Source organism: Neomonachus schauinslandi, chromosome 3 (assembly GCF_002201575.2).
Source record: "Neomonachus schauinslandi chromosome 3, ASM220157v2, whole genome shotgun sequence".
Taxonomy (NCBI): Eukaryota; Metazoa; Chordata; class Mammalia; order Carnivora; family Phocidae; genus Neomonachus; species Neomonachus schauinslandi.
In genome coordinates this window covers 116,332,035-116,354,145 of record NC_058405.1, presented here as the reverse complement: position 1 = coordinate 116,354,145, position 22,111 = coordinate 116,332,035, and the positions used below count along the sequence as shown (strand labels likewise).

Here is a 22,111-nt window from a genome sequence, read left to right as displayed (position 1 = left end):
ACTGAATCTTAAAATTAAGCTTTCGTTGGCTATTTTATGGTTTGTCCTTAGATCTCCCGTAATTTCAGTTTTAACATAACACACACACACCCTTCTATAATCAACATCATGTCTTTCTTTGCATCCTCAGATCACAAGATTAAGCCAACAGTAGTTTCAACCTGTGATCACATGGTCAAAATTAATCATTAGATCAAGCTCTCCGACAAGACCTGACCAGACTGGGCTGAGTGGGAGGCGGAAGCAGGTCCTTTGAAATTGGTCATTGCTGGGGATACTTGCTGGATGTGACAGATGCAGAAACATAGTACCCAGTCTATTACAAATGTTCACTCCACAGGGTTTTAGAGGAGACTTGGGATGTTACATCTGAAGCTATGAGCACATACATCAACAGCCAAGTGGCTGTCTCAAAGTTCTTGTGAACTAGTAGTGGCTTTAAGGGTAACCAGCATCTGCATAATGATGGTTATTTCTAAAACCCAAAGATGCTACTGCAAGCCATGGTCTAGTCCACCATGTGGATATAGAATACATGCAGTCTCCGCCCCTAAACACAGCTCTGTTTTCCTTACAAGACCTGAACCATATTTCTACTTTTTTCCTTCTCTCCCTGCACTCCTAGCACCTACAGTCTAATGAGAAATTCAAAACCAATTTATATTTCTGTTATTTTTTTTTTTAAGATTTTATTTATTTAATTGACAGGGAGAGAGAGAGAGAGAGACACAGCATGAGAGGGAACACAAGCAGGGGGAGTGGGAGAGGAAGAAGCAGGCTCCCTGCTGAGCAGAGAGCCCGATGTGGGGCTCGATCCCAGGACCCTGGGATCATGACCTGAGCTGAAGGCAGTCGCTTAACCAACTGAGCCACCCAGGCGCCCAATATTTCTGTTATTTCAGTGAAATCATTCAAATGCTGTTTTACTACGTAATATCACAGAGATAAAGACCAGAGAGACACCTTAATTCCCCCAATGACTTCAAAAAATAACTTCTTTTAAAACACTTACGTCAAAGTTCATCGAGATCTGCCATGAATGCTACAGATGAGTAGGGGATAATATATGGGCTGAAAGCTCTCTGCTATACACTCAGTCTTTCCAGAATTTACTTTTAAGGTGATGTGTTATTTTTTTTCAATCTCCTCTTTTAAAAGATTCAGCATTGTGTCTTCTGAACCCCTATGGTCCTAGCATCTAGCACATCACTCTTCTCAGTGTGTTCTCATTGAATCATTTAATTAATGAATGGACTGATAAAAAGAGCCACAATCATACTGTAATCCAGGTCCTTCTGGCACTTTTTTCAAAAAAAACTTTTCCAAACCATTAGGGTACTTTTTAGAACACAAAAATTTTCACAATTTTTTTTAGTGTCCGTTTCAACCACTTGTTGGATAACTTCCAGAAAGCTGTTTGACTTTTTCGTGTGTGAAAAGTTAAACACACAGACTTCCACAGCAAAGATTATGAGTCAAATGTTCAGGTGTTAAAACTATGCAGAGTTGTATTTGTGTTACCTACTAGAAATTCTTGGCTAATACACCTTAATAAGTCACTTAAATTATTTTCTAAAAGATGGAGGATGACCTTCCCTACTTCAAAGGTCAACTTCAGTCTATCCATATACATCATTAAATTGGCTATATGATTTTTCATTTCCTATAATAGCATTCCCAAGTTTACAAAAGATGCTCATACAACACAATTCACCTCACACAACATAATGGAGTTGTCTAAGAACTTTGGCAACTAAGTAATTTTAAGGGGGAGGAGGGCAGGAGTGACGGGGAAAATCTACAATTCCATTTGTATTACAAGGCAAGAAGGCAGGTAATAGGATGTTCATTTTGACAGAAGAGAACCTAAAAGCTTGAAATCAGGCTGAACCCTGGGTTTCTTATCTTGGCTGTTGATGTCGAACAGCCCTTCTAACAGAGCATTTGTATCAAGCTGCCAAAAAGGATTAGTTTAAAAAGGAGTAACTCACCCCCTTCTTTAGCCTACATTCTCCCCCATTTTCTGCCCCCCTTCTCAATCCCCATGGGACAGGCTAGCATGAACCCCACTACAAAAACCATCTGATGAAGAGAACCTCTGGTAGTGGAAAGAAGTAAACCCCCTTCTAAGCTTCAGACTCAATTTTCCACAACTCCAGGGATATGAAATGTTAGACAGCTCAACATACAGAGAGTTGGCATCTGATCCTCTGATTGCTTCTCCAGTGTTTTAGAAGCAAGGAATCAGAGACCCGGAGTGAATCTTAATGGAAGGGAAACTTTGCTTTCAGGAAGGAAACTGAAAGAAACTTGCTTTGTTTTTAACAGCAACTAACTCAGTACCTTTCCTCAGATTTGGAGACTTTAAGAAAAGGAAGACAGTCCCTTTAAAATCTCAAGCAAAAGATAGGCCAAAGATAAAATGCTGTTTGTTTTAAAGGTAGCAAAAATACATGTCCTATAGCCAGTTCCTGCTGGGCACACTGCTGGCACTCAGAACAAATAAATTGGTACCAGGGACCATTTGACTCCAACGATTTTCCAGACGTGAAGTATTACATGAGGTACCTGTTTTGGGAAAATCAGATCCATACTCCCTGTTTTCTCTTTGCTTTCCCCAGTCTATACTACTAAATGCTTTTCAATGAATAAATTAATGAATACATAAATAAAAACAAGTTTTAATACTAACTACAACCTAAGTGAAACTATCAGACTATCAAAATTGATAACCCTGGCAGAGACCAGCATTTATGAGGCCTGTTTTTTCTCTTTGTGCATATTCACCTAGGCTACATTTTGCATCCCCCTTGCAGGCCTAACCTATGAAGTAAGACTGCATGTGACTCAGGCGACTTCTGAGCCTGGTTCAGGAAACCTCCCAGGTATATGTGCGTGCATGTGCATGTTCATTCTTCCTTTGATTGGAGACCACCTCAGGGCAAAACTGAAGCTGTATGCTAAAAATAGCTTCAGGGACGCCTGGGTGGCTCAGTGGGTTAAGCGGCTGCTTTCGGCTCAGGTCATGATCCCAGGGTCCTGGGATCAAGTCCCACATCGGGTTCCTTGCTCAGCAGGGAGTCTGCTTCTCCCTCTGACTGCTGATCCCCCTGCTTGTGCACTCTCTCTCTGGCAAACAAATGAATAAAAACAGCTTCACCTCGCTCCTTGATTAACTGGGTAGAATTCAACTCTCAATGGTCAATGGTACCAGCTTGGACTGTTACATGAATGTCAAGATTATGCAAATCATTACACATCTTGGTATATGTAGTTGTTGGAATGGTGGCCCCCCAAAAAGATACATCTATGTCCCCAACAAGCGAATGCGACTGTATTTGGAAAAAGGGTCTTTGTAGATGTAATAAGTTAAGGACCTTGAATGAGATCATCCTAGCCTATCCAGGTGGGCCCTGAATCCAATAATAAGTGTCCCTATGAGACACAGAAGAGAAGTAGACAAGGGGAGAAAAGAAGAAACCACGTAAAGATGGAGGCAGAGGCTACAGTCCTGCAGCCACACACCAAGGTCAGCCTGTGAGCCACCGGGAGCTGTGAGAGGCAAGGAATGACTCTCCCCTAGAGCCTTGGGCGGGAACAGGATCCAGCTAACAGCCTGATTTCAGACGTGTGTCCTCCAGAGCCGCAAGAGAGTATTTTCTATTGCTTTAAGCCACCAAGTTTGTGGTCATCTGTTACAGCAGCTGCAGAAAACTAACACAGCACCTTTTTGTTATCCTATTGTTACTTTAACTTAAACTGGAAGTTCCTAACAGAAAAGTGACCTAAATCAGGTACTGAGTACATCTTCAATAGGATACATTCAGGGGACACAAAACTGCGAAAGAAAAAATAAGTAATTTTAGTTACTAATGTCTTAGTTAGTAATGATAAGGGTATGTTATTTTGAAACCTTTTTATATTATAGGAAAAGACAAATAAATTACATTTATGTTAGAAATCCAACAATTCAACGTAAAAGTGGTAATTAGAAAATCAAAAATTAAGTAAATTAGTATTAAAAATTGACTTGGAAAAATCAATATGAACTCATATTTTTTTACACATTTTATTCAAGGTGCAGATACTTAAACTGAGAAGGAGATTCACCCAGCGGCTGTGATGGCCACTGGCTCTCACATCCTCCCCTCTAATACCTACCCCACCCCCAACTAAAAAGAATAGGGCTCCTCAGAGAAACGTCTTATTCTAGGGTCCAGAGCGAAGAAGGTACAAGTTAAGCCTAAGAGATGGGTTTTGAACCATAAAACAAGCTCTCAAAGCTTAACAAAGTCCCATCAAAAGGGTGCAGAAACCAGCTTGAAAGGGTTCTCATACATCAAAGCATTGATAGTGTGAGCTTCAAAATAATAACGTATTAATTGAAATACACAGACTGAAAATCCATGAGTTCACGATGACACTCTTAAGAGGAAGCCGGAGAAAACTCATTTGTCATACCTTCTGAAGTATCTTTTAAACTCAATCTGTACTCCAAAAAATGGCAAAGGGAGAGAAAGAATTCTAGGAATAATTATATTCCAGGGTAAACCAAGACCCAGTTGAAAGCTCTAGTTGCTGGCTTAATGTAGAAGGGAAATGAAATTATAAAATCAGCTCTGTGCAACTCCTCCAGAAACTGATTCAGCAGAAGATTATCAATTGGTTTTAAACCCACCAGGCACAAGGCTGGTAGGTAACGAGACAAACAGTGCCAAAGGAACACGCAACAGATCCCTTTCGGCTTAAGGGGAAAAACACAGTTACACTACTGACCAATGTTATCTAACAGTGAGACATCAGACATCACATGTCTCCTGTGATATTCTAGAAAAAGATATTCAACATGCTTTTACATCTAACTTCTAGTTAACAGAAAATTCAGGAGAGTTCAGACATCTCTAGGCAACAATCGGGTAAATGCAGAAAACAAAACACTCTGCAAGACAGCCTGCCTAGTTGCCTCACTATATAAAGCATCATGAATAAAAGTCTGTTCTAGATTCAAGGAGAATTAAAGAACCGAACAGCCAGATGCAATGTGTGATCGATAGTGGACTAGATTCTCATGTGAACAAAGCAGGTGGAAAGAACACTACAGAAAATTGGGAAATATGAACTGGGCAATAGATGGTATAAAGGAATTATTATTCATTTTAGTTGTGATGACTTTATTGGCTATAAGAGAAATTCTTTTTTATAAGATACACACTGAATTTTCTAACAAGATAAAACCACAAAATAAAATACCAAACAAAAAATCTGACTAATGCAGAGCCAAAAGGAAGATTACATAGAGGACGAAGACCACGTATTAAAATAATTAAAGACAACTAAGGGTTTGGAAGAGAACTTTAAAAGAATTACACAGATCACAAAAACCTAGTAATAATTTAAAATTAGACAGCATTTCAACACACCAGTTAGGGAAATATGGTAAAAATTCAAACAATTTTAAGGTCAAACAATATTAAATATAGTAAAAATATCAGCTAGGCAGAGGACTGAATAAGGGGTAGGGGGTGGAGAAATGGCTGTCTGCTAACCCAACAGCTGGTAAAGCCACAGTAAAGTTCATGTGGCTAAATGTAGAATCAAAGCCTGGAACTTGAGGATAGGGGTGGAGGGCAGATTAAAGTCTGGAGTCTGGGAGCAAGGGCAGAGTCAGCAGAGCAAGGAGAAGGCCCCTGTACATCATTATGCTTCCCATACCTCCTCCCCACTGTCTCTGCGATCCATATGCTTGCTCAAATAACTACCATGGCAGCCACCAACACGCCAACCGGCTACCCCCTGTTCCTGCCCAGTGCTGCTACTCATCTGTTACCCCTCACGCCAAGGATAAGCCCTTATCACCTAGAATCTGATGGCCCGCAGGAATTATTTTATCAGTATCCACTAATATTTGGTTACCTGGCAGAGTAGAGCTCTATCTGGCTTACAACAACATGAACGTTAAAAAAAAAAAAAAAGGAAGAAAGAAAGAAAAAAACTCAGCAATATGTTGCTCTTTCATTTTTTAGGATATTTTATTCCTGCAACAAATTGGCTTAACTATGGATCCAAATTATCCAGTAAAAGTAACTTTGTCTTCTGAAAGAAATAGTATTAGGAAATACAAGCGAAGGGTTTAAAAAATAATTGGATTCTTAATGATTAAGTACATTCAAATGACATGGGTCAGTTGTGTTGAAAAAGACAAAAAAGCAACCCTCACGGTCGTGGAGGATCTCAGCGCCACCAGCCTGACTCAGCTTGGGCCGAGTGGCAGCAGGAGCCTTCCCCTTTCCTGATCAGGCTGCCGGCCAAGCCTTGAGGGCTGAAATCCAACCTCCGTGAAGTGCTTAACACGGGAAGCTGACTCTATGTGGGTATAATTTTCTGCCACTTCTTCACTCTCACCTTTGTTTTCGCTGTTTTTAACCTCCTTCTCCCTTATCATTCCCTGCAAGTGAAGGAAGGGGGAAGACCCCCACCTCTCCCTCAGGCTATAATGCAACACAATCACCAGCCATCAGGGGGCAAGGTCGAGCCATGCCAAACCACCCCCAAAAAATCCCACATCACACCATCAACACAGGCAAAGCCACCGGGCAACTTTCCAACTAAGCTCAGGTGTGGCACCGCTAACACTTCGGGACGGGATGACACATTCAATGGAATCTACAACCATCAACATTAGTCATCTAAAATGTCCTGAATTATTCACTAACCACTTCCACTTAATCACTGAGCAGACACACATTTAGGAACTAATAAGTCCTCCTCCTCCAAGAAAATCCCCTGCGAAGTCACAGGATGAAGCCTTGGAAAGAGCTACTTACCTAAGTGCAAGTTTCGCTTCCACGAACCGATTCCCAGTCCCTAGTGTAACAGGACCTAATTCAAAGGACTTGTGACTGGAGTTTGGAAATCAGTGTTCTTGCCTCACTAACTAGCCCAGGGGGCCTTGGTGCTGGCTTGTCATTAATGCTCTTAAACCTCAGTTTCATCACTAATCAGTGAAAAGGTGGGAAAGGCAAAAGATCTTTTGCTTTACTTCATTTGCTCCAATAAAGATGGTGTTTGGTTTTTTTTTTTGGACAAGCATATGTTAATTTTTCCAGTAGAAAAATAAAAAGAGGGGCACCTGGGTAGCTCAGTCTGTTAAGCATCTGCCTTCGGCTCAGGTCATGATCCCAGGGTCCTGGAATCAAGTCCACATCAGGCTCCTTGCTCTGCAGGGAGCCTGCTTCCCCCTCGGCCTGCCGCTTCCCCCTGCTTGTGCTCTCTCACTCCCTTTCTGTCAAATAAATAAAATCCTTAAAAAAAAGAAAAGAAAAAAGAATGGCTTGAAATAAATGCAACCCTTCTAATAACTCTTCCAGAGAGAGTGATCTGAAAGTTCATCTGAAATCCTTAAGTTCCTGAAATGCAGCCTTTACCCTAAGCTTGTGGAAAGTAGCCAGGACCCCAAAGCCAAAAGAGGGTGTGCATTTAGGGAGCACCGAAAATTGAGGAAGGGGCGAGATCAAGGAAGGGGCTTTCTCTCTCTGCAAAGGTGTGGAGCCCACTGAAAGAACGCCCTTATTGCTATTCAGCTTCTGGGTTTTCATCTGCAGTTGTCAGAACAACCTAACATTTCCAGCTTTTATTCTCAAATGGTCACCTCATTCTATTAAAAACCTGCCTCAGTGTCCCCACAGAGTCCTCATATTGAAGTCCTCATGGGAACCCAGCCCACTTACTCCAATAAACAAGTTCCCTGGAATGCACTTCACACTACCCAAAATCCAACAAGGAAGCCTCTCCTTTGGCTTCTGTAGCCCCACCTGGACCAGAGTTAGACAGTTCTCCTATGTTACTTTAACCACTGAGACGCACTAGAAGCTCAGGTCAACTTTCTATATATGCAATGACCTACGAAAGGACTAAGACATCATCGGAACGCTGTTACTACAGAAAGCCTTTGGGATTTAAGCTCCTAGAAAATGTTTACTTTGCCTCCAGAATTAACCAAAGAACCGGACTTTCAGTTGACCATGGGTAGGTGTGGACAGAGCCTCATTGCAGAAATGCCCATATAGACTCCTTCAAATCTACAGCAGGCACACGTCCCACTTTAAAGGAGCTCCCAGGATTGAGCAGTGATGTTTAGTTTCACTTATCACAAGCAAATTACACCAACAAGTCGAGGAAGGTGCAAAGGATAAGGAAACAGCAAACCTATGGGGCACCTGGGTGGCGCAGTCGGTTGAGTGGCCCACTCTTGGTTTTGGCTAGGGTTATGATCTCAGGGTGGTGAGATCAAGCCCCATGTTGGGCTCCACGCTCAGCGCAGAGTCTGCTTGAGTTTCTCTCTCCATCTGCTCTTTTGCTCTCTCCAAAATACATAAATTTTAAAAATCTAAAAATAAAGAAACAGCAAACCTCTACTTCCAGGTTGCACTGAGCTGCTTCTCTCTTCCACCTCCTCTTCCATCTCCACTTTCTCCCGAACATACCATTTAGCTCTTCTTCCTTTCACTCAGCAGACTTTCAATAAGTACTGCTTATGTTTCAGGCACTAAGCTCGGTATTGGGGCTACACAAACAAATGAGGCAAGGCCCAGACCCTCAGTTACTACTAGAGTAACTCACTCGAGTCGGGGGGGACATATTTAAATACTTCTAAAACAAAGTGACAGACTAACCATATGAAAGTATAAGAAGGTTGATGAATTGTATTCAACTCAATTGTCTTTCCTAGGCTACACCATGATGAAGTATCATTTGGGACCCTCCATCTTTAAGTCTTTAGAGAAAGACCTCATGTTCACAATGCAACAATTTGCTCAATATAAAAACAGCATATAGAAAATCTGTTAAGTCATTAGCACAAATAAAATGTTTGTTCACCAGTCATCCCAATGTATTATTTTATATTCATCTTGTTCCAAAAGATAACTGGTGAAAGTTTAGGACTTCTTACAAGATTGTTTTTAAGTGAGGAAATCCGTGTGGAGGGAAAACGTGGCCAGGAATCATGAGATGAAGCCATGGATGAGGCCAGGAAAAAAAACATGTGCCCCTAAGGTGCTGTGTACTTGGTAAGGGCAGACCACAGATGTGGCTCTGAGCAGTCTGGCAGCAAAGGGAAAAAAAGGAGAAACATGACCAGTTCTGTGATTCATATCATTCACACGACAATTCTTCACTGGAACTAAAACCTGAAATAAACTCTCCAGAAGTCCTCCAATATTCTTGCTCATATACTTCCTTGGGAATTAAATTTCTGTAATAGTCCCATTTCACTTTGTGCACTTTGAGCACTCTGCCTATACTATATATCTTATGATAATAATGTATCTGCACTATTTGCTTAATAAGAAATAAAATTAATATTTGGATTCCATATAGCATTTGGGCACAAAGCATCAGGATCAGGGAGTGTCTTATTGTCAGATATCAATGACAACCCACCACAGTCATTGTTTTAAGACTTCACAAATAAGACACAAGGTTTGCCTTGGTATTTTCTGGATTGAAAATCAAAAGCTATGGCTTGGGCCACCTGGGTGGTTCAGTCGGTTAAGCGTCCACCTTTGGCTCAGGTCATGATCCCGGGGTTCTGGCACCAAGCCCCACATCGGGATCCCTGCTCAGTGGAGAGTTTGCTTCTTCCTCTGCCTCTGCCCCTCTCCCCGATTTGTGCTCTCATGCTCTCTCTCTCACACAAATAAATAAAATCTTTAAAAAAAAAAAAAAGGAAGAAAGAAAAATCTATAGCTATGGCTTTTCCTGACAGCATCATACAACATGCATTCAAACCATCAACTGTATTTAGGTAAAATATGATGATAGATTCAATACAGTAAATTTCCTTGAATCTTTTGAAGACAAGTTAATGATAAAATAATGGCACCAATATTTCATATCTGGTAGCCATCTGTATGTCTCCTTTGGAGAAGTGTCTGTTCATGTCTTCTGCCCATTTCTTGACTGGATTGTTTTTTGGGTGTTGAGTTTGATAAGGTCTTTATAGATCTTGGGTACCAGCCCTTTATCGGTAATATCATTTGCAAATACCTTCTCCCATTCTGTGGGCTAACTGAACATAATAATAAAGATAAAAAATAAAAAATTAATATTTAATATCTGGGCCCTTAAGGAGCAGCAGAAGCAGCCACACCATTTATGAAGCTCCTACTATGTGCCAAATGTTAGTCCATGAACTTTACATGGTATTGCCTCCAAGCCTCAAAATAATTTTAAAATGTTAGTTGTGTCTTTTTTTTTTTTTTTTTTAAGTAGGCTCCACACCCAATGTGGGGCTTGAACTCAGGACCCTGATACTGACTGAGCCGGCCAGATACCCCTTTAAAAAAAAGTTAATATTAACTACATTTTACAGCTGAAGAAAAAAATGAAGATTATGTAGCAAATACTTTATTTTTTAATTTTATATTGTAAATTTTCAAAAATACACAAAAGTTGAGAGTATACTATAATAGACCCCAACATTATCCCACTGGTAAGATTCAACAATCATCAAGATTTTCCACATTTCCTTTATCTATCCCTTTTTCTGTTTTCTTTTGATGAAGACAGCCCTAGTCCAGTCATATTCTATCCCTATGTCAGTACACATTGCTTTAAAAATAAAGATACTATGTCTTGGCTAATTGAACATAAAAAAATAACAATAAAATAAATTTTTTTAAAAAGACAGATTCTTATACAACTACAATGCCAAAATCATACCTAACCAAGTCAATAATTTCTTAGAACCATCCACTAATTTCTTTGGAGGAATTTCTCCAATTTTCTAAAAAAAAGTATTTTTTTTTTTTAAGATTTTATTTATTTATTTGAGAGAGAATGAGAGAGAGCACATGAGAGGGGGGAGGGTCAGAGGGAGAAGCAGACCCCCCGCCGAGCAGGGAGCCCGATGTGGGACTCAATCCCGAGACTCCAGGATCATGACCTGAGCCGAAGGCAGTCGCTTAACCAACTGAGCCACCCAGGCGCCCTAAAAAAAAGTATTTTTATAGTTTGTTCATATTGGAATCCAAAAAGATCCACACAAACATTGTTATCTCTCTTAAATTCTCCTCCCCTCTTTCAACCTATCTCTGGTTGTTGCAAAAGCAATTTGGGGGATATAATTCCTATGCCATAAAATTCACACTCTGAAAGAGGTATACAATTTTATTCTATTCACAAGGCTATGCAACCATCACCACTCTCTAATTCCTACCACTAAGTTCTTTGGTGTAATTTCCATCACACCAAAACAAAACCAAACAAAACACCATGCACACTCATTAGCAGTCACTCCCCCCCCCCCCCCCCCCCCCCCCGCAACCACTAATCTACTTTCTTTATGGATTTTTCTATTTGGGATATTTCATATAATTAGAATTTTAAAAGCAAATATACTTTGAGGAACTATCAGGTTAGGTACCATAGTTAGATAGAGATTAGGTACCAAATATATGACAAGGTCCACGTAGATAACAAGATAAACATTCCATCAATAAGCACCAATACATTACACTTACCGTATGAATAGTACACTATGAATGCTTTCAGCTCATGCTTTTTTTTTTTTTTTACCTTTCCCCTCACAAATACACACAGATGAGAAATGGTATTTATGTGTGTGAAACACCAATGGGTCTCCCATATGCAACATATGCTGGCTACAGTTCTCGAACTGACCACTGACTCATCAAACATGGCAGGTCACCATAGTGAGAATGCAGGCAGGTGAGGCTCCATGCCTACATTATAGCTCCCGGCCTCCTCTCTCTCTCAGGAAAGCCTATCCGATCACAAGCCAGAGAAACAGACAGCCTGTATTTTCTCCTTATTTCTGGTCACTCATTAACACACTTGAGCACTGTGTGAGGAAGAGAGCAGAGAGCAGTGCATAAGCAGACAGCCCCCAGCATGTGCATGTTTTCCACCATCAGACTATGTAGGCCACTTGACCAGTGGACAACTCTGTCACAGCTCTGTCACCTTCAGCAATGACTTTCTCCATCTGTCCAATGGGGCTACAAACACAAAGGACTGCTTTAAAAATTCAACACAAAGCTCTTATTAAGAAAAATCTACTTAGTGGGCGCCTGGGTGGCTCAGACGGTTAAGCATCTGCTTTCGGCTCAGGTCATGATCCCGGAGTCCTGGGATGGAGTCCCGCATCCGGCTCTGAGCAGGGAGCCTGCTTCTCCCTCTGCCTCTGCCTGTCTCTCTCTCCCCCTGTCTCTCATGAATAAATAAATAAAATCTTAAAAAAAAAAAAAAAAAGAAAGAAAAAATCTACTTAGTAAATGCTGGCCACTGGCAATAATAATTATTTGTCACTCTTATTAACAAATCACCCAGAACATCTCTGAACTGAGGGCACTCCAGCCTGGAGCTTTCGACACGTGTTAAAGTAACGCCCAGGGGTGCCTGGGTGGCTCAGTTGGTTGGGCGACTGCCTTCGGCTCGGGTCGTGGTCCTGGAGTCCCGGGATCGAGTCCCGCATCGGGCTCCCTGCTCACCGGGGAGTCTGCTTCTCCCTCTGACCCTCCCCCATCTCATGCTCTCTCTCTCTCTCATTCTCTCTATCAAATAAATAAATAAATAAAATCTTTTAAAAAAATAAAATAAAATAAAGTAACGCCCAGAAAGGAACAGATACAGTGGCTAAATTCTCCACGTCGTGGCACATTAACATTTAAGGGCAATAATAAGCTGAACTCGGGATCTGAAAATGAGGAACATAATTAGCTAATTTGCTCCCCTCCCAGCCCCAAGATCCTCTAGACCCACCATCAACCCTATGAAGCCCCTGTTGGGCTGAGGGAAGAGTCCAGATGTTAGAAATCCTCCATCAGCAGCAATCTGCCCTCTCTGGCTACGAGAGAGGCAAAAATTAACTCGGGGCACCTGGGGGCTCAGTCGGTTAAGCGTCTGCCTTCGGCTCAAGTCATGATCCCAGGGTCCTGGGATCGAGTCCTGCATCGGGCTCCCTGCTCATCGCGGAGTCCGCTCCCCCCTCTACCCTTCACCCCATTCGTGCTCTCACTCACTCAATCGCTCTCAAATAAATCAAATCTTAAAAAATAAAAATATATTTTTTTAAATTAAAAATTCAATAAAGCTAGAAAGGAGCAGAGCAGCCTGATGGCCTGTAAATCCCACAGGTCTGAGGGAGGTTCAGCTCTTCCTCACAGGGCTAACAAAATGGCCACTGAAGCTGCTTTCGTCTGTGTTACTGTCATAACCTGTCATACTAGAATTTTCACACCCACTGGACCTCCCTCATTTGTGCGATTACCTTTCCTTTATATTAACTATCCCTATCATCTCTGTTCATCATCATTGTAAAATCATTTTCCTCACAGTAATAGGTTTAGACAACACTCATGAAAAATTAACTCTCAAGGAAGGAGAGTCTAGGTGTCAGCAAGATTTTTACGCTTTTGCATCATGGTCACAAGCAATAAGCTTCCTCTTCAGTTTCTATCTACTCCTGATACTCAAATATAGCATGAGAAAGAGGGGAGGATTTTTACCATCATTTCATTACTGTTTGAGTTCAGGAGCTAAGGAGAAACCACACACAATGAACGCTTTAGAAGCTCCGTGTCAACTGCAGGCATGAATTTCTTAGGGTAATAGCTCTACCTGTGGGCAATAAAAAACCCCTCTGCTTCTCTGATACATGCTGTCCCTACAGGAGAAACCTGTGGGAGCTGTCTTAGTAGGAATTAGAACACACTCACCAGAAATGTTCAGGGTGGTGGGAGGTGGGGGAGACACAGGCACCCTGAAGCTCATGGCCCAACATAAAAAGCTAACATACAGAGCCTGGTAGCCACAGACTGACCCTAGGAATACAGCAACTAGCCCACACCAACCTGCAACAAAGTGTCAAAGAAATTACTATCAATGCAATGGAATACTCCATACCATTTGAAAGAATAGGGTAGAAATGATGAATGTACCAAGACACAGAACAGAGGGTGTGTACATCCACATATTTTGGGTTTCTAAGACAAAACTTTTAAGACAAAAACATTTCAAAAGCTGAAAGGAAATACTTCAAAGTCTTACCAGTGGACCTCTAAGGTAAAGAATTAGAAGAGCAGACAGAAACAAAATGCGGAATTTCACTTTTATTTTATATCTCTCTGAAGAATCTGAGTTATGAGTTAATGATAAAACGAAAACACCTGAAGAATTGCTAAAATCTGAAATAATTTATCAGCCCAAGTGATGTTTCTTTATAAACAATCCACCTTCTTGAATGAATATACAACAATATACATGAATAGGAAAGCCAATTAAACTAGAGGACCTGCATTATTCAAGCAGCACAAACTGCTATATAAAACAGAAAAACGGGCGGCTGGGTGGCTCAGTTGGCTAAGCGTCCGACTCTTGATTACAGCTCAGGTCATGATCTCAGAGTCATGGGATCGAGCCCCATGTCAGGCTCCACACCAGGCATGGAACCTGCTCAGGATTCTTTCTCTCCCCCCTCTCCTCCCTCTGCCCTTCCCTCCCCCCACAAACTCACGCTGTCTCAAAACAAAAAAACAAAACAAAAACAAAACAGATCTGAATTTGGTTTGCCCACCTGACCAGATTTCCCAGAAAATCTAATAACTAAATGCTTGAAAATAAAGGAGAGAATTAAAATAATGCACAAATAAAAGAAGTCACTTTCTAGCTTTACCTTTTGTACTAAGAAACAGGAAGGCCCAAAACAGAAATCCATGCACAGGTATCCTGGAAAAAGTCTACTATTATTTAGGGAGGAAATCTGATCCTCTTCTTTCATTATTTTTTGATGAAAGCCTCACTGTGTCTTACCTGATCGCAAATCAGTTCCCACTTTTTCTCATTATCATATTGCCGCAGTAACCTGGCTTTGTCCGGGGGTAGGTTCATAGCATTCTGTAAAAAGAAAAGGAAAGAGCTATGTCACATTCCACAACAGGCTGCTAATGGGGAGTTAACTCACAGGCAGACCAAAGAATACTACAGTGGTTCTTTTAGACTTCTTTGCAATTCCTGGCATCTAATTAAACCGAAATGCCCTACAGAAGTCATTTAAACATTACATCAGTTTAACAGGACTAGAGAAGCTCTGAAGTCTTATGCTGGGACATCTGAGGTGGTCTGCTTTGAACTATCAGACTTGCATTTCACCAAAGGTAATGCATTATTTCTTCATTTAAGGGCAGGTTCCCATTCTACTCAGTAGTTGAAAGCATATAACCCCAATTTCTTTTTAAAGCATTACCGCCCCACCAGACACAGAAAACACCAAAAGAAAACTCAATGACCAGAACCTTTGATAGACAACATCAATGTTTACTTTGATAAGTAATTTTAAGTAAAAGAGCACTGGGTGTTATATACAAACAATGAATCATGGAACCCTACATCAAAAACTAATTATGTAATGTATGGTCATTAACATAATAAAACAAAAGGGGGGAAAAAGCACCTTGCAAAATTAAAAATTTTTAAATTTTTAAAAAAATGAAAAAAGTGCAAGTGGTTTTTGTCACCTCTGTGAGATGAAAAGCACTCCTTTGGGAAATATGTTAACATTAGCAACCGTAATTCTCCATTTAGCTATATTGTTTATGAAGGTGGGTTTGCAGTGAGAAATGGACCATGAGCTCAAGGAGACATCTAGACGTCAGAACTCATATAAACCTCCCTCTGTCAACACAGCACACCTTCCGTAGTATTGGTTGTGGATTTGCGCCCAGGTACATTCACATGTTTTTAGTCCCATGTCCCAAATGAAGAATTATATATACTTCTTCAAGATACTTGGCTTTGGTCTGAGGTGAGATCTTTGGCCACAGAACAGGGCAGAGTGAGAGAGTCCCAGAAGGAATTCGTGTCCATTCCCTTGGCCTCCCTAAAGTTTCCACGCTCTAAACTGAGCTAAGGAGTCAATGTCTATTAATTGCTCTATCACCTCGTATCAATGCTCTAAATCATAGCTATCCCTAAATACACAATACAGATCCTTGCCTGGGTCGATATTTCGGTAGACAAATCCAAAGGTCTTCAAATTTTAATGCTAGAGCCCCTAGCCTTCTGAAAGAGATGACCTACAGAGAAGCAATCCAACTTGCCAGTTACTGTCTCTTATCATGCAGTGAAATAAATTTAATAGAGGCCAGAATGGGTGAGCTATTCTAACTTAATGGCAGAGAGCTAACCTTTGATAATTTTGATAGCTGTAACTCAAGCATTTTCCTTTAAACTCAATTTAGCATCCAGAGTAGTATGCCTGAGGATGTGGTAGTCACAGACCACCTACAAATTTGAACCCAAACCATTTGAATCTAACAACCTGCCTTCAGAATATTAAAATTCTTAATTGCCCCCCAAAGCTGATAATATAAGCAGAAGAGCTTTGGAGTCCAGAGTTTTCAATGATATTGCCAAGGCTTCTCCCCAGAAATATCTAAAATGGGGGAAATGTTTTCATACCACTTATATCCAAAGAATATTTTCTTGAACTAGAAAGAAAAATAACTACTTGCATTTATTTGTAATTACAATTTTACAATGTTAAACCACCACCCCTGGGATAAGGCAAAGGAGAATTCCACATCTCTTTCTGAGGGAAACCAATGTTGTTGACCGTTAAATAACCAGTCCATCATTGCTTATTTGTACCCTAGAGATGGATTATTTCCCCCTAAACTGATTTTGACCTCCATTTTAATGCTCTTGGGTGTGATTATGCATTAAATAAAAACAGTGAGATTATGAGGTAAGTTAAATGAGTTTTTCTGAGTCCTTATTAATCTCTTGAGATATAAAGGGGATAAGAAAAAAAAATGCCTGAACTCTTCCAAGGTGTCAAGCACTGTATGAAGCACTTCACATAATCTCATGTAAATCTTTGTAACAAGCTCATGAGATGTAATTTTCCTCAATTTATATATGGGAAAGGAGACCTGGGAGACCCTGGTTAACTGGCTCAAAGTTCGACAGCTTTCCAGGAGAACACAATCTAAACTTAGTCTGTTAGGCTCCCCAAAACAAACACTAAAAATGCCCCTTTTTTTTTTTTTTTTTAGCAAGGCAAAATGACAGTAACTAACTTTTTGTGAGTATCTACTAGACACTCATGTGGAATCAGTTTGCAAACACTGCTACAGGAGTTAGATGCTGGCCCTATTATTGCCTTTCCATCTAGACCAAATTTTATTTTTAAGAAGTGATCTTTCATTCCACAAATGTTTGTGAAGCACCAGCGTTGCACAAGCTCTGTTCTATACAGCACAGTGGGGAACCAAAGAGCTATGGTTCCAACCCAGCATCATATCAAGGTGGGGCAGATACAAATGAAAAGAACTCATCTTCAACTCTTATAAGTCTTGATAGAGATTATCAGAAGGCAACTTTAGAATGGACAATCTAGAAAGACCCTTTAGGAAAAATTAACAATTAAGAAGAACACCAATGAGAAGGACTGAACCAGGTCAAGAGCGGACAACGGCGTACTGAGGAGAGGAAAGAGCAAAAAGATGCTAAGTCAGGAAAGAGCTTGGCACAGCAAAAAGCCGAAAGACAGTTATTGTGGGCAGAAAGTAAAAGAGAGGGAATGAGGGAAAGATAAAGCTGGAGAGCTAAGTTAAGGTTATATCATGCCCAGCCATGTAGGCCAGGGTAAATACCTTTTATTTTCCCTACTGCACAACAGCAAGCCACTGAAGGCTTTGTCAGCATGAGATGACAAAATCAAGTTACATTTCACAAAAACTACCCTGGGTATACGTGGAGATCTGATTAGAAACAGCCAAAGTAGAAGCAGCGAGGCCAATGGTTCAAATGAATGATGGTGGCTTGGACAAGGCCAACGGCACATCAAATGAAGTAAGGTGGATAGATGTCAAAAATACTAACGGAAATTGTCAGGTTAGATTTAAGGACTGAGGGATGACATCACAGACGAATGTTTCTATGCTTATACCCTGAGTCACTAGATAAATGGTTATCCATTTAATGAAAGATCTGGAGGAGGTGGTGAAGAATAAGGTTTCCGGGGCGCCTGGGTGGCTCAGTTCGTTAAGCGACTGCCTTCGGCTCAGGTCATGATCCTGGAGTCCCGGGATCGAGTCCCGCATCGGGCTCCCTGCTCAGCGGGGAGTCTGCTTCTCCCTCTGACCTTCCTCCTTCTCATGCTCTGTCTCTCATTCTCTCTCTCTCAAATAAATAAATAAAATCTTTAAAAAAAAAAAAAGAATAAGGTTTCCAAGTGAACTCTTTTCAGGTCCGAGATAGCTCTGAGACATCCTGAAGAATAGCAAAGTAGGCCGAGAAAAAGGTCTGCATCCTTCTGAACAAGAAGAGTCCTAAGAAGTGTTTTTGAGCTTGCTGACTAGTTATTGTCTGAAGAAGATACTCAGCGTCAACACGTCAAAACTAATACTGCACTTGGTAATCATTCGCCATGCATCTGCAATAACCCTTTCCACAGGTCAAGCCTCAGAGCTGCTCAGGCATACACTGCACATCTTAATAATTCTACAGGGACTCTATTTAAAAGCAGACACTCCACAGAGGCTAGCTAGAGTCCAGGGATGTTGTGATTAACTCGTAATAACTGCCCTTAAAACTTTTTTTAGAATGAACTCATTCCTTTTTTATTACATAGGGCAGGACTCTGGAGTCCTAGCTAAAGGTCTCTGCAGGTAATTCATTAAGAGTCCAAGCTATTTTCTGAGGAAAACACTGGCTCTATCTCCAAGTCCCGTTGCTGGCTATAAAAATGGACTGCTCTTCTATTGGACTGAAATGTAAATCAACCTCCAAGTCTTTCTCACACAGTGACAACTCTACCTTATCTGTTCTTTGTGGTATCTGTGACATAAGGCTCTCCTCTCCTTTTCATCCATCAATCCATCCAGTACTTACTGGACTTTGACCATGGGCCAGAATATTTGCACTATAGGAATAGAAGAGAATTTAATCATGAAGTTCCTGCACTCAAGTGCATGCCAAACATCCACTGAAGACATAAGATATTTGAGTTGAAAAGTTTAGTGGATGTTAGTGATTTATTTCTAGACTATACAAGTTCCTACCTAAAATAAATTAGAGCATCCAAGAGCATTCTTGTTTCTTTCCTTCCTTTCAACCAGGCAAACTTAAGAATCAGCTCAAATAGCACGTATCATAAGAACCCTCCTCCAGGGGCGCCTGGGTGGCTCAGTCGTTAAGCGTACCCTCCAACTATTTCTAGAAGACATACCCTCTTGGGCTCCAGTGGAATGATATACTTGTCTCCATTATAGCAACTTGCACAGTAAACCTGTTTCCCCACCTAAATTCCCCACTGGACTAAGTACTTCAAAGAATTTCTTCCATTAAATCCAATGTCTAGCACAGTATATGGCAAATAGTTAACACTATGCAGGTTGCTGAATAAAAGATAAGCAAACTAATTCAGTAATATTATTCAGTCTGAAAATATCTTCATTGATTCAGGGTTTAGGCTTCAGCTATTAACAAAGTCTATACACTAACAAGTGCTTTTGTTTATTATAAAACCCCAGTGATAATGTCTATTAATCATTAGTAATTATCTTCCAAACAAGAATTCATGAGGAAAAAAATCTTCAAGGTCAACGCTAGCAACAATTCCCTAAAAAGAAAAACGATGTCTCAGGCATTCTTCTGCCACACATAATAAATCTCGGAACCAGAACTTCATTTTGTTTTGTTCTTACTGCCAGTAAATTCAGATCAGTATCAACTATAACAATTAGTCTACCCCAAGTTGTAGTTACATTTATGGTCTATATTCTGGTTTTCTGCTTAACTCTACTATTTTATATTGTTTTTAAATGGGCTTTGCATCTTAAAGCTTTTTGAAAAATCAGAGGTAAATAATGGAATATCCAAGTTTCTGGAGATATTAATTATGGTTAAAAAGAATCAATGATGGGGTGCCTGGGTGGCTCAGTTGGTTAAGCGACTGCCTTGGGCTCAGGTCATGATCCTGGAGTCCCGGGATCGGGTCCCGCATCGGGCTCCCTGCTCCGCAGGGAGCCTGCTTCTCCCTCTGACCCTCCCCCCTCTCATGTGCTCTCTGTCTCTCTCATTCTCTCTGTCTCAGATAAATAAATTAAAAAAAAAAAAAAAGAAAAAGAATCAATGATGGTCTATACATCTGAAGTTATACTGACAGAATATTATACACAACACAGAGCAGAATGAAGGAACCAAATAAAACCCATGTCCTAGGAATACAACTTTCTGACATCAGCTCTTAGCCTAGGTTCACGGGAGCAATGAAAACTGCAGGATATCCTTGAGCCTCATGTTGAGAAACCCACAGTGATATGCAGACGCACAGTAGTGAAAGTGAGCTCTATTAAATACACCTTATGTAACCATAATACATCTTTGTTCTCATAATCTCTAAATTAAAACTTTCAAGTATTAAGTCACCAGATTCAATAACAGGAACTCTTTTATTCCATAACCACCTGCATAGAAAAAAAGAAAAGACATGGACTTCACAAGCAGGGTCACTTATGGAAGCAAGGAAAAGCATGTCACAAGAGAAACAGCTCGGACAATCTTCTAGAGTTCTTAACTGATAAAGGTACAGAAGTTTCATGGGAACTCAAAAAGAAGGAGCCATTACTTTTTTTAATTTGCAGTAAACACACACACACACACACAATAAAATTTGCCCTTCCAGCCACATGTTTAAATGCACAGTTCAGGAATGTTAACTATATTTAGTGTTGACCTCTAAAACTCTCTCATTTTACAATACTGAAACTCAATACCCAAACAACAACTCCTCATTTCCCCCTCCCCAGAGTCATTACCTTTTGCTACAAAAAGGAAATGGGATGGATTACAATAGACGATTGGGCAGCACAGGGCGGACTGGAATTGAATGAGGCAGTATGGGGCAGGGATATATGAGTTGGGCTCTGGAGCTGGACTAGCTGGATTCCAACCCTGACTCTGCCATTTATTATTGGTCATCACAGGCCACACAACTTGAATCAAAAAGCAAATGAAAATGAACAGAGTCCAGAATTGAAGAAGCCAGTAAATGTAATTTAAAATGGAAGGTCAGAATCAAAGTGAAGGGTCAAAAACAACAAGATGTACCATTTACTGATGGTCTGATATGTCTCAGGCACTTAGGCTCTCTGCATGCATTACCCAATTTAATCTGCTTTATAATCCTGACAAGTAGGTATTACCTTCTCCATTTAACAGAGAAGAAAACTGAAGGACAAGGAGGTTAAGTAACTTCCCTGCATGAGATAGGTGACAAAGCCAGGACTCAAGAGTAGTCTGTATGATCACCCTCTTCCCCTTGACACTTAAGCGATAGTGTTTCTACAACATGACCTGTTTGAGCGAAGCAATCCAAGAATTCTACTTGAATAACCAGAGACCTGATTGTTAGCATGCAAGGTTAAGAGGAAAATCCATGGTATTATTTAAGGTATTAATATTTTTCAGACAAACTACTGGTATTTTTAACACAAGTCTTCAATATCTTTATAAATATGAACTAGAACCACCCCCCCCATAAAAAAAACCAAGTTACTGAATCATATCTATAGATAGCCAGGTACTCTTACACTTAATAAGCTCCAATAAAAACCAAATGAAGGAGATACAAATAGGAGGTAAACTCAGACTTCAATGAAGAGGAGTACACCAATACAAAACAGAACTGGCTACATAATATCATCAAACCTCAGAGAAGAAGCCGTTACTTTTTGTTGTTTTGTTAAAGGAACTGCTATGGACTGGGCTTGGATGTGTGAGGAGGGCAGTAAAGAATGGCATTTAACGGCATCATATGGTTTTTAATATTTGGGCTTTGGAGATGGGCCACCCGGGTTGCGATCCTAACTGTACTACTCATCAATACTATAATCTTGGGTAAATTACTTAGACTAAGGCCTCAGTTTCCTCACTTGTAAAATGGAAAGGATAGTGGTGATCATGATGAGAAGGGTGAGGATGGTAATAATGATACCTGAGTCTGAGAAAAATTAAATTGGATAATGCACATGGCACAAAGTAAGTACATGGAAGACACTAGATATGTTAGAGCTTATTCTCATTA

At 40.5% G+C, this 22,111-nt stretch overlaps 1 protein-coding gene across 4 annotated transcripts in view; it reads right to left on the bottom strand.

The window, feature by feature from the left end:
- Nucleotides 1-22,111, bottom strand: part of FMNL2 (formin like 2) — a 303,778-nt gene that overhangs the window by 115,393 nt on the left and 166,274 nt on the right. For all 4 annotated transcript variants that reach the window (XM_044913291.1, XM_021703351.1, XM_044913290.1 and 1 more), the window contains exon 2: nt 14,833-14,916. In XM_044913291.1, the coding sequence (XP_044769226.1) occupies nt 14,833-14,916 (84 nt within the window). The remainder of the gene's footprint in view (nt 1-14,832; nt 14,917-22,111) is intronic.